The sequence below is a fragment of the Pipistrellus kuhlii genome, unplaced genomic scaffold, assembly GCF_014108245.1.
Source record: "Pipistrellus kuhlii isolate mPipKuh1 unplaced genomic scaffold, mPipKuh1.p scaffold_m20_p_1, whole genome shotgun sequence".
Taxonomy (NCBI): domain Eukaryota; kingdom Metazoa; phylum Chordata; class Mammalia; order Chiroptera; family Vespertilionidae; genus Pipistrellus; species Pipistrellus kuhlii.
The window spans coordinates 33,674,245-33,687,600 of record NW_023425404.1 but is presented as its reverse complement, the minus strand read 5'-3'; the positions used below and the strand labels follow the sequence as shown (position 1 = coordinate 33,687,600).

Here is a 13,356-nt window from a genome sequence, read left to right as displayed (position 1 = left end):
AGAATAGCACTATACTTCAGGGCTCCAAAATGCCCCCTTTTATTCTTAATTCATTTTACAATTTTGTGTTGGACTAATTTGATCAAGTTTTTTTGTTTGCTTTTATTATGTTGCTGAAATTCTTAACTCTACTGTTTATAAGAATAAAGTAGTTAAAATTCAATTCTGATTTTTCTATCTTTGCCTTTCTTCCTTTTTTCAAGAGTTTTGAATAAAAACAATCCTCCTGGTGTGTTTTTTAAATCCTTAAGGAAAATATCTCTATATTATTATAGGCTTTTAGACTTTTCTATTATGAAAAATAAACATTTTATGTAATTGTGTCTTGGGAAAGCCTTAAATCAATGTGAAAGGTATTTTGCTGTTTTTTATGTAAAAATATTAAATTCTATAATGACCTTGAACACACATATACTCTATCCATTCCTAGAAACAATATTATTTGTCTCCTCTACCAGATTTAAACTCTATCTGGAGTACAAACTCTATCTGTTCACCATTCTATCTCTAGCGCCAACACAGCCTGGAAGGCCCTCAACAAACATATGTCAAATAAATACATTTAAATCTGTCACTTTGAAGTGTTTGCAACTCAAATTCCTGGAATAGGGACATGTACTTGTTCAGGTTTAACAACTCTTTAGTCTTGGGACTAAACTCACTCTTTTACATTTCAGTATCATTTTACAAATGCTTCTGCCCACATGTTCACTTAATTCCTCTGTGATATAAGCTGTCAGAAAAAATGTACACTTAGTAAACAAAGTTTTGTAATTAACCTAAGATTTAGGAAAAGGCGACTTTTCTTATTTATCGAGTGGTCATAAGCTGTCAACCCAAAGGGAAACGGATTGGTCTAGAAGGTAAGGGATTATAACAGGATCTAGCCTCATCGTCTGATAAGTCCTAAATTCGGGGAAGATAAGAAATGGTTTCTTTTCCGGAGCCTCCAGGCTGGAGTGGCACTTTCACGGCCCCGGACAAACAGAAAGGAAGGTAAACAGCGCCACCCTGAAGCAACTATCTGGGACTGTCATGTGGTGGCAACAACTGCTGAGACCTCAGTGCCACAACCCTCTCCCCCGCTTCCTGCGCCCGGGAACTTTCCCAAACCCGCCCCGCCGGCGGCGGCCGCACAATGGCAATGACACGGCGGCCCGCGGCTGGGACGGCCGCCCGCCGCCCGCGGCCTCCACGGGGCAGCCCCACCGGCGCCTCCTCGGAGCTCCGGACGGGCCCGAAGGAGACCCGGTCGTGCTCCGTAGGAGGACTCGCAGCGCGCAGACAGCAGTTTTGGAGGAGCTTGGAGCGGGGGTCTGGGGACGTTTTTAACGAAAGGAGGGGCAGTCTGTGCCTTTCAAGGTTTCTGCCAAGTGGCCCCGTCCTGGCCCCACAGTCCCGGAGGCTGGAAAGTGCGCGAGCGGGGGAGCACAGGGGGAGAAACAGCAGCTCTAGAGGTCGGCAGAGCCCCACGCTCCCGGGAAGGAGAGCGCCGGGCGCAGCGCCGCGCAGCCCGCACACTCCGGCTACGGGGTGGGCCTCTGGCTCCCCTCGGGACCCCGCCGCCGGCCCGTACCCTCCGGGCCCCAAGGCTCGGCCCAAGTACTGCTTCGGTACCTCTCGGTGCGGAGGCAAGCGAGGAAGTGATGAGCCGCGCGGCGACCGCTCCGCAACTACAGGCGCCGCAGCCAGACATCTCCGCGGGGCCTAGGCCGGGCTTCTCCTCCTCCGAGTCGCAGGGGCCCGGCTCCTACTTGCAGGGCGCGCTGTCAAGACTCCGGACCCTCCCGCCAACCCCTAGGCCCAGTGCAGACTCCAGCCGCCAGGCAGCCAGGCCTGCGCGTTCTCAGAGGCCCTCGGTCGTGTACCCAATACTGTAGACACCTAAGCCCTCTCCCTCCCTCCCCTCCGCCTCTCCCTCCCCTCCGCCTCTCCCTCCCCACCCCCACCCCCCACCCGCCTACCGGGCCCGGGGAGCGTGCGCGCGCCTGCGTCCTAGGTCTTAGGGCGGGGCGTTGGCACGTGCTACGTGTGTGTACGTGAGGCACCGCCGTACGGCGAGGGGAAGGGGGCGGAGACCTCGGAGCCAATGAGCACGCTGCGACGGTGGCTGGCTCTAACTGCAGGAACTACAAGTCCCGAAAGGCAATTCTTCCGGAAGCCCCTTTAATCCTAGTGTTGAAAAAGTTTTTGAGGTAAACACAGAGGTGCAGGCCGGGAGTTGTAGTCCTAACCCGTCGCAGTCAGGTTCTGGTCATTTTCGATTGGTGGCAGGGAAGATGAAAGTGAGACCGGTGGAGTCTTTAAAGTGTTTTTTGTTTTCTTTTTCTTTAAAGTTTTTAAAGTCTTTAAAAACATCCTCTGGATGGTTCAGAAATTCCTTTCGTCGGGATTCCACATCTTGGCTCCTTATTTTCCTCACTTTTAATATGGAAGTGGTGGACTTTTTTTGAACTTTTGGATGATGGCTCTCTTTGTTTTATAAGCCAGCGCTGATAACTCGCAGCTGTTGCTAGTCCATGACTGCTTTACAATCCTTTGATGGGTCCCTTAAACCTGATCATACCCTGGTAAACCGTTCCTTCATTAACTCTCTTTGAATCCTGTCAGCATGGCTGGTTCCTCTCTGGACAGCTAAAACAGATGGACCCTGGACAAGGTGGAGAATGGTGACAAATTAACCAGACTCTTCCCATCTGAGTTGGCGCCAGACTATTTGCGTATTAAGATTTTTATTAACTTAGAAACCCAGAGAAATTGCCAAGTGATCTTGGATGCTTCTAGTTCTGAATTTGGGGGGAGTTGGGCAAGCTAGATCCAGGACTAGGCCACACAAGTTATTTAGCCCTCAACAATCTTGGATTAGAGAAATGTGGCTTCTAGTTCCGTGGGTCTGGCCATGAGAAGGGGCATTGGCCTTGGCCCAGGCCAATCATGTTTTGTGTTTCTTCGCTCTAAGGGAGCTGACTTCTGGTATTCCCTCAGTTTTAAAGTGGCAGACACTAGAATCAGAGCCCTGTCTTCCTCAGCAGCCTCCATTAATATAATTTTGAGGAAGGAAAGACTCTAAAGTTCTCTCAAAACTGTTTTCAAATTATGTTCTTAGAATCCCTCAGAAGCTCTGTGGTGGAGGTGAGGAGACTAAGAGCACTTCCTCTGTCTCTTATTCCACCCCCAGGTTAATCAAAACAGCCCTGCTTTTATGTGTTTATCTATTTCATGTATTAGGGTTTTGTTTGAAAATAGTGTTCTTTAGCTTTAAAGCAATGTTTCAAAACCACTGATGCTAGGACAAACCTTTCCTTTTAGCAATGACCTAAGCAGGTCACATGAACCCTAACACCCAACTTAAATAATCATCTCACCCTACCTCCTATTTCAATTATATGCACATTTCTTTCTGTTGTAAGTAGCAGAAATGGCACCAGTTGTATGACCGATGGGGTCTGATCAAACCTGGGTTCAATAACCTTGGTACTTGGGTTCTGGCTAGGAAATAATTCAGAGTCCAGAACCCTCAAATGGCCAAGGAGATCGAGCTGGTCCTGATGTCAGCTTATTTTTTGTGGATCTTTCAACCAACCGAAGGAAGTACGTTCCCTTGACCAGAATTGAACCTGGGACCCTTCAGTCCAAGGGGTGACACTCCAACCATTGAGGGCCAGCTGTGGCAGATTTTATTGCTTATTTGGGCCTGGAATACAACTGAGGTACAGATGTTCTCTAGGGACAAAAGCTCAGAGGGTCCAAACTACACAATGGCCCAACCAGCAATATGCTATGGGAGGGAAAGTCACCCTGGGAGCAAGGTCCCACCCTACAATTGTCCATTGCTAGGCACCTGGGGCTTTCCATCCTGGTGACCTTCTCTACCTGGCCCATCATTCTTGCTCTGCTCATGTTTGTCTAACTGCCTACAACACTTCTTTTTCTATAAATAATTTTTTATGAAGCAAGCTAAATAAAAGCTTGTTGGGAGCCAGCAGAGTTGAGGCAAGCAACTCAGTCTTAAGGAAATAGAATTAAGTTTCTTCTAGCAGAAGTTATGTGGTGCCCTGAGGGCTTGGCCAGAAGATAAGATTAACCTGGGGCTTAGCATCTCCTGTCTTCCTGCCTCTTCCCCTTCCTGATCCTCCCCCCTAGATAGCCCAGCCTTGGAATGTTGCATCTTGGAATGTCACACCGCCTCTGGCAATTAGTCAATCCTGTGTTGCCATACCAAAGACCCCCCTGCATAGGCAACCCTGCCCCCCTTTGTCTCTGCTGTATAAATACAGCCATTTCAGAGAATAAAACTGAGGCTTGATCAGAACCTTGTCTTGCCTTCATTCTTTCGCGTTCCTTGTTTGTTCATTCTCTTAGGTGGTTCCTGAGTGCCCCCGTTGTTGTCCCTTGGGTCAGGACAAAAGCTTAATGAAGTTAAGGCTCACCTGGAAGCACTCCATGAGCTTTCCCTTTCTCTGTCTATTCTATGAGCTGGATTTCTCATTCATTCAGTCAATGACTATTTATTAAGCACCATTTATTACATGCGGGGCACTAAGGAAATAACACTGAACCACACTACACACAAAAGTGTTTCCCTCATGGAGCTTCTATCGTAGTGGGAAGTATAAGACAGCAAGTAAAAATATATATATTAGTATATGTATATTCCACTGGTATGATGACATAGAATATCCTTATATTTTTATATAAGGATATATCCTTATATATATGTAATATATTCTTATGTTACAGAACAATTGAGCATTTCATTTATTTATAGACTTATGTTTTCTGTTTTGCCTGTGTCCCAACTGGACTATGAGCTCTTTGAAGGCAGGTATTTCATTATGTACCTAGGCCAGAAAATCGGACATATAATCAGAGCAAACTATAATTGACAAAAAGGTGACTGTTAATAGACACAATTTTATACAATGGTTAATCTAACTGCCTGAGTGTCTCAGAAGAAATTCCCAGGAGATTCCAGATTAGCAGAGTGTAGACTTTGCTCTAGAAAATACAAAAACAAAGGGATCTGTACACAACTGTTTAACTTTTTCTCAGTAATGTGAACAAGGGTCATGTGGCTCTGGCATTATACTGGTGATGGTTTCATCATGCAGGCAACATGCTTTTGGTAGTTTCAATACATCACCCCAAATCTGTACTCTGTAGGTCAGAATATACCTGGATCATTAGGATCAGCACCCAACAAGCATGGGTTGGGACACTAACTTCGTACGAGGCTCTCTGTTGGTGTAGAATCAGGCGTCCTCAAACTTTTTAAAGTGGGGGCCAGATCACGGTCCCTCAGAGAGCTGGAGGGCCAGACTATATGAACTACTAATTCCTACTGTAACATCTTGGCTGCGCTCACTGCCCAAAAAACCTGGCGGGCCGGATCAGACTCCTCTGCGGGCCGCATGTGGCCCGCGGGCCGTAGTTTGAAGACCCCTGTTACAGTCGTGTTCAAATTGGGGAACTTGTACCATGGAGATATACCAAGACTTCCCATTTGGCGTTTGAGCACAGAGGGGTGTTAAGTTTTTTATTTGTTTGTTTTATTTTTTTGTTTGTTTGTTAGAGGGGTGTTAAGTTTAAATAAAATAACATCTATATTGAAAAGGGTTCCGATGAAAAGGATCATTCTTTTTAGGAACCACATGACTATTTGACAAAGGAGCATGTTCCATTTTACAAGTGTACATTCCCTGACCTGAAATTCACAGGTTGGGATGTAGGGAAGCATGGGACTTGGTTGGAAAGCCTGTAAGGATTTTCTAAAAGGTTGGGGACCTCTTAGGGGGATCTTGCTAAGGGCAGCAGCCCCTGCCTTGACTTTTTCAAACAAGTCCAAGCTCCCAGGTGTTTTACTGGAATCTCTATGTTTAGTCTTCAAACCCGACCTTGTAGAAGCATGTGGTTTTTCAAGGATACTTACCCTGCTGATAATAGTTAAGTTTAGTTCAAACAGTTGTTACAATAAAAGCCTAAGGAGGCAGGCAGTTGAGGCTGTTTGCTCCTAAAGCAAAACAGCCCCTTAGCCTTCTCTTTCATAGAAATGTGTGTCAGATAATCATTCACCCATCATTCAGGGCCTGCCAGTCAGCACAGGCATTGGGACAGTGTCCTTGCTCCAGGATATGAGAGGGAGCATAGCTTGGCATCTGGGCAAAGGACAGTGAGGTTCCAGAGGCACACTAGGACCCTTCTCTCTCATTTGGCACTTCCTGGATAACCTCTGGCCAGGATCCTATCATGCCATCCCCACGAGTTATGGACTTGGAAACAAAGCCATTTGATATTTTCCTTGTAATAAAATGGCTCCTCTATTAGATGAGTGATAGCAATACCTGTGGCCACATCTTATCAACTCTTCGAAACAAAATACTTGCACATCACACCTACTTTCAGCTCTGTTCTGACAGGTTAATGATGCTTTAAAAGGAAAGTCAAATACAATTTTCCAGATCAGCTTAACAATAACCTACAACCTTCGGACCAACTGCAATTTTCCAGATCAAATAGTTTCCAGGATCTGACTCCCCTCCTTGAGTTATTTACCTAACTAAAATTTACATAAAAAGTCTTTTTTCCCCCTTTTAATACTTGATTCTACATCCCAAGATTGTGAACATTGTGAGTTGTTAAGTGAAAAATATCTTATAGGTTAGAGTCAGGGAGTCATCCGATTTAGCACTGGATTTTTCAGATGAGGTAATAGGCATGTGAAAACGCAGGGACGTGACCAAGGTGACATAATGAGTCAAAAATAGAGTTCAAGTCTTCTGATTTTAAAACTTTGTTTCTTAATCTTTTTTAACCTAAAACTCCTTCTGGTAAACACAAAAATTTTACCTCTCCATCAAAGGTTTTGGTACAGCCTCTCAGGGAGCCATCATTCTGTTGGGAATCGCTGTATCCTCTGAACGAAGGCATTTCTTTTTTTATGACGGAACACTGATCTTTCAGATAATCAGACATTGATGCTGCCAGGCACAGAACAGGAAGTCAACATTTACATTTTAAAAGATAAGGACTTTAAAAAAGGGCTTATGTCGAAAGGTAGTATGAGATTCAATTTATACAACACTGTATTAGGACTATACTGAATACTTTCACTAATTTTTAAAAATATGTTTTTATTGATTTTTAGAGAGGAAAAGAGAGGGATAGAGATATAGAAACATGGGTCAGCTGCCTCCTGTTGCCTCCTGCACACATACACTCCCACTAGAGACTGGCCAGAAAGCCAGCCTGACAGGGAATGGAGCAGGTCAAGATCTTGATTCATTGGCTGTCAATCCAACCACGGAGCCACACTGGCCAGGCACTGTCACTCTAGTCTCACTTTGAGTCTCAGCAAGAGAGGTATTATCTGCATTCCAATTTTGCAGCTGAGGAAATCAAGACAGAGAGGGTTTATGTGACTTTCTCAAGGTCACAGCAGAACCTGGGCTCACACCATTTTCATTACTTCCTATAACCTCCTCCAAAAGCTGGTAATATTTTAAAGGTCTGTATAATTTCCACTTCCTACCCATAAATATCTCACATCAGAGACTAAAAAGCTGCCTTTCCATTAAGGCAGTAACCTACCCCCCTTACGCGCCCCCCCTCTCCATGCCCCCCCCCCCCCACGCCAACACACGCACATTTTTTCCTTAAGAATGACTTGGGTTGCTCTGATTGGTTTGATTCAGTGGATAGAACATTGGCCAGCCGACTGAAGGATCCCAGGTTCAATTCTAGTCAAGGACAAGTGCTTCAGTTATCAGTGTTTCTCCTTCTCCCTTCCAACCCCTCTAAAAATCAATGGAAAAATATCCTTGCCAAAACCGGTTTGGCTCAGTGGATAGAGCATTGGTCTGTGGACTGAAAGGTCCCAGGTTCGATTCTGGTCAAGGGCATGTACAATGGTTGTGGGCACATCCCCGGTAGGGGGTGTGCAGGAGGCAGCTGGTCGATGTTTCTCTCCCATCAATGTTTCTAGCTCTCTATCCCTCTCCCTTCCTTTCTGTGGAAAATCAATAAAATATATTTTTAAAAAAGAAAGAAAAAAGAAAATAAAAATATCCTCAGGTGAGGATTAACAAAAGAATGAACCGGTTTGTTTGTTAAAATATACTTAGGCTAAAAACGAAGGACCTCTTACTTTTGAGACAGCATGGAGGGACCTGGAGAGTATTATGCTAAGTGAAACAAACCAGTCAGAGAAAGGCAAGTATCACATTATCTCACTCATATGTGGAATCTGAAGAGTAAATAAACTGATACAGAGTCATAGAAGCATGGAACAGACTGTCAAATCTCAGTGGGAAGGTGGGGGTGGGAAGAAATTAACTAAAGAACTTATATGCTTATATGCATAACCATGGACACAGACAACATGGTGGTGAAGGCCTGGAGCATGGGTGGGTGCAGGCTAGAAGGGGTCCATGGGGGAAAATGTGGACATTTGTAATACTTTCAACAATAAAGGTTAAATAATAATAATAATAATAATAATAATAATAATAATAAAATATACCTAGGCCCCTCCACTAAAGATTTTGACAAAATAGTCTGGAGTGGGTGCGAAAATCTTATTTTTTCTAGAATACTAAAATCAGGAGATGCTAAGGTGTATTTGTAAAAAATGAAAAAGATGAATTTTCACTTTGGTGGTAAAAGCCTGTGCTTTAACTTCTAGCGATCTCTTTTTTAGGCTCCCTCCAATTGTCACCACTTCCTCTGAGACTCAGTGCCCAGGCTTGATATTGTAGGGAGACCAATGGGATCTACTGCAGGATGCTCACCATCCTCTTAGGCCTATCCTTGTGGGCTGGTGGTGACTTCAGATAGCACAGAACCACTACACCCCCCACCCGCCCCCCACCCTCTTCAATTAGAGGTGAGTCCTTCTTTCTAACGTTCAGGAAAATGGCCAGCAGATGGCACTAACTCACCATGACTTTCCTCTTTGAATAGAGGTGGGGCATGGGGAGTGTCCTCAAAGCTAATCATTGGATTAGCTTTGAGGACACTCAAAGCTAATCTTGAAGACAGTGCTAGGAAATACCTGTTTCATTTTTTTCTAAAGGGTCCAGATGTCAATGGTAGCGTCGCTGGTGCATGGATCCCAGCTGAGTCACTTACCAGCTATGTGACTTCTGACAACTTACTTCATAAGCCTGTTTTTTCAGCTATAAATTGGGGTGTTGGCCTCCAAGAGTTAATGTGAGAAATAAATGATTCAGCACACAGCACACAGTCAGTACTTCATAAATAACAAATATATTTTTTGCTGTGCAATGTGTAATTTTTGGCTTTCCTTTTATGTCTATTGTGTTCAAAAGGGGCCACATGCTAACCTGACAAGCTCAGGGAAGGCCTGCATGGCAGTCTTGCAAAATCAGAGACCTAGAGTAACTACTGTGTTTCCCCAAAAATAAGACATCCTCGAAAATAAGACAGATTTCCTTCTGAGTGAAATATAAGGCATCTCCACGAAAATAAGCCCTCCCCTCACCCCACCCTAGGATCTGTCTCAGAATGCTATTGCTAAACATGAGAGATTTGGTCCACTGACTCTGAAAGAAATGTAGTCACAAGAAATTCACCAGGAAATTCAGGAATTGGATTGTTATGATGATGTTCCAGAAGATGATGACATGATTGTCATTGAATAAATGAATAAATTCTTGATACTGTAGGATTCACAGTTTGTCTGGTTTGGGTTGACAACTACCGTACTACCGTACCGTATACAGATAATAAATTTCCTTTATTTTCATTTAACAATAAATGTGTACCATATTCTTCTTTATGGAAAAATAAGACATCCCCTGAAAATAAGACCTAGCGCATCTTTGGGAGCAAAAATTAATATAAGACACTGTCTTATTTTCGGAGAAATAGGGTACAAAGGATGGTCTGAAATTAAACTGTAACTAAAAACAGGTTATAGTGGGTAGTCATGTCCTAGGCCAGTATTTTCCTTGACAAAGATCAACTTTGATCTTTACTGAGCCCATTTGTCTTTTTTTTTTTTTTAATATATTTTATTGATTTTTTTATAGAGAGAAAGGGAGAGGGATAGAGAGCCAGAAACATCGATGAGAGAGAAACATCGACCAGCTGCCTCCTGCACAACCCCTAACTGGGGATGTGCCCACAACCAGGGTAAATGCCCTTGACCGGAATCGAACCTGGAACCCTTGAGTCTGAGCCAAACCAGTTTTGGCTCATTAGTCTTTTTGCATCTAAGATAACATAGCTGAAATGTCTAGATAACTTGTAACTTCTTCATTTATTTTCCCCCAAACCCCTTAGGGTACCCCTAATGTGCTGGGCAGCAGGACAGATACCACACATTCCTTCATCATCATGTTAATTGTTCCTGCACCCACCTAAGTATGTGTCTATTATTTTACTTTTTATCCAATCCCAGGGGTTTCCCCCTACCCTCCACTTCGCTTTCTCCCTCCTCTCTATTCTAACACCAATGGATTTCATGTAACCACCTAGATCCCTTTCCTTTGACTGCAATGTATAAATACAGATGAAACCCACCATTCTCCAGAGTATTATCTCAATTACTTGAGGTTCTGCTACCTGGCATATGTTGACAGTTTGGCTCAAATAAACTCACAGAAATTCTTTACAGGTTTCATTCATTAACACTATAAATTTTATGTTAACATTATGAAATTCCTGTTGTGATTCTTTTTGGTTTTTTTTTTTTTTTTTAATCCTCACCTGAGGATATTTTTTCCATTGCTTTTCAGACAGAGTGAAGGGAAGGGGGAGAAAAGAGAAAACATCTGTGTGAGAGGGACACATCAACTGGTTGCCTCCCACACGCACCCCTGCACGGGGAGCAAACCCAGGTACCTGCCCTTCACCAGAAATGGAACACTGAAACCTTCAGTGTGCAGGCAGACGCTCTACCACTGAGAACACCATCCAAGGCTTTAGTTGTAATTCTTAGCTAGCTTGTTGATGAACTCATCCTATTCATTATACCTTAACGCTGTAAGGAGCTTGCTTGATCTAATAAAAATAAAAAATAAAAAAAAATTGAAAAAGAGCCCTGGCTGGTGTGGATCAAGTGGTTGGAGCATCATCCAGTATATCGAAAGGTGGTAGGTTCAATTCCAGGTCAGGGCACATATCCAGGTTATAGGTTTAATCCCTGGTCCAGCTGAACACAGGAGGCAATTGATGTTTCTCTCTCTCATTGATGTCTCTGTCTCTCTCCCTGCAAGGGGTACTGCTGGAAACCAAATCATTTTCACTGAAAAAGAGATATTGACAGGAAGCCAGGAAGGCTGGTCAAAAACCTTAATTGCTCTAACCTTTAGTTGAGATTTTGTTAGCTGAAGCAGAATCTACCTTGTCCATGAAAGTTTCTGTTATTTCCTGCCTAAGGGCTACATGTAAATTTCTGTTTATGTTGCTTAAGATGTCTTCCCCAAAGCCTCAATAAAAGGGGATGGCAGGGCCAGAGCAGTAGTAGTTCTCCCACTAGAGTTGGACTACCCCCAAATCGCCAAATTGAATTTCTTCAAGTCTCTTTTCATTTGTGTGCGGCCCTTCTCCAGAACCTGAACCCTGAATTGGAATTCTTTCTACGCGGGCCGTGAAAGAGAGTCCTATAGGATACCAGACTGTGCAAGAATGTCATGCACCATACATGCCTCTAGTAATGAAATGAAATGAAGTGAAATGAAATGAAATGAAATGAAATGAGGCCGAAACCGGTCCCGGGTTCGATTCCGGTCAAGGGCATGTACCTTGGTTGTGGGCATATCCCCAGTACAAGATTTCTTTCTTGTTCATAAGCCACCTGGTCTTTGTTATTTTTGTTATAGCAGCCTGAACAGACTAAGACAATGGGCAAAGGCAGCTGATCGATGACTCTCTCTCATCGATGTTTCTCTCTATCTCTCTCCCTTCCTCTCTGTACAAAAATCAATAAAATATATTAAAAATAAATAAACAAAATAAGCTAAAATAAAATAAGCAAGTAATTGGAGGTTATCAAACATGGTCAGGTGATTTTTGTTGTTCTTTTGCAAAACTTTTTGAAGATAAAAAAAATTTGTTAAAATGATATGGATACATTAAAATATGTAAAATAAATAAATAAATAAATTAAAAAAAATGATATGGGTAAATTGAATTAGTATTTGTGTAATGGCAAAACTATCTTAAGCATTAGGACAAAATAAAAACTTATAGAACAAAGTTGGAGGACTCACACTTCCTGGTTTTAAAATAACTACAAAGCTACAATAACCATGATAGAGTGGTACCGCCTGGCTGGGTGGCTCAGTTGGTTGAAACATCGTCTCATACACCAAAAGGTTGAAGGTTTGATTCCTGGTCTGGGCACACCTAGGTTGCAGGTTTGATCCCTGGTTGGAGGTAACCAATCAGTGTTTCTTTTCCTCCTCCCTCTCCCTCTCGGAAGGAAGGAAGGAAGGAAGGAAGGAAGGAAGGAAGGAAGGAAGGAAGGAAGGAAGGAAGGAAGGAAGGAAGGAAGGAGATATCAATGAACATGTCCTCAGTTGAAGAGTAAAACAAAAAAAGACAAAGTGGTACTGTCATAAGAATAGATAAATAGAGCAATAGAATATAATTAAGAGTCCAGAAGTAAATCTTTACATTTATAGTCAATTGATTTTCAACAAGAGTGCCAAGTCCATTCAATGGGAAAGAAGAATCTTTTTACCAAATGGTGCTGTTCAACTGGATATCTACATACAAATGAAGCTGGACCTCTACTGATAGACATGTACATAATTTAGCTCAAAATGAATAAAAAACCTAAATGTAAATACTAAAATTATAAAGCTATTAGAAGAAAATATAGGTGTTAAGTTTATGATCTTGGATTTTGTAAGGCAACAGTTCCTTAGATATGATACTAAAAGCATATGCTAACAAAAATAAATGAATTACACTTCAGCAAAATAAAAAAATTGTACTTCAAAAGACACTATCAAGAACTAAAAAGACAATCCACGGAAAAATATTGATAAGGGTCTAGCGTTCAGAATATACAAAGACTTTTTAAAACTCAACCGTATAAAGACAAATAATCCAATTTTTTTAATGGGTGCTATAGACTGAATGTTTGTGCCCCCCTCCTCCCCCAACCCCAAATTCATATGTTGAAACCTAATCCCCAATGTAATGGTATTAGGAAATGTTGCTTTGGGATGCAATTAAGTCGTGAGTGTGGGACCTTCATAAATGTGATTAGTGCCCTTATTAAAAGAAACCTCAGAGAGCTCCCTTGCCCCTCCCACCATGCATCTGTATGACCAGGAAGCAAACTCCCACCAGACACCACATTGTCAGCACTTTGATCTTGGACTT

At 42.8% G+C, this 13,356-nt stretch overlaps 1 protein-coding gene across 3 annotated transcripts in view; it reads right to left on the bottom strand.

The window, feature by feature from the left end:
- The window catches only part of CLPX (caseinolytic mitochondrial matrix peptidase chaperone subunit X), a 43,864-nt gene extending 41,975 nt beyond the window's left edge, over positions 1–1,889 (bottom strand). For 2 of the 3 annotated variants that reach the window (XM_036438735.2, XM_036438728.2), the window contains exon 1: positions 1,618–1,889. In XM_036438735.2, coding sequence (XP_036294628.1) covers positions 1,618–1,696 — 79 coding nt within the window. In that variant the 5' untranslated portion in view covers positions 1,697–1,889. The remainder of the gene's footprint in view (positions 1–1,617) is intronic. The other variant, XM_036438717.2, reaches the window with a different exon arrangement.
- Positions 1,890–13,356: the final 11,467 nt, after the last annotated feature.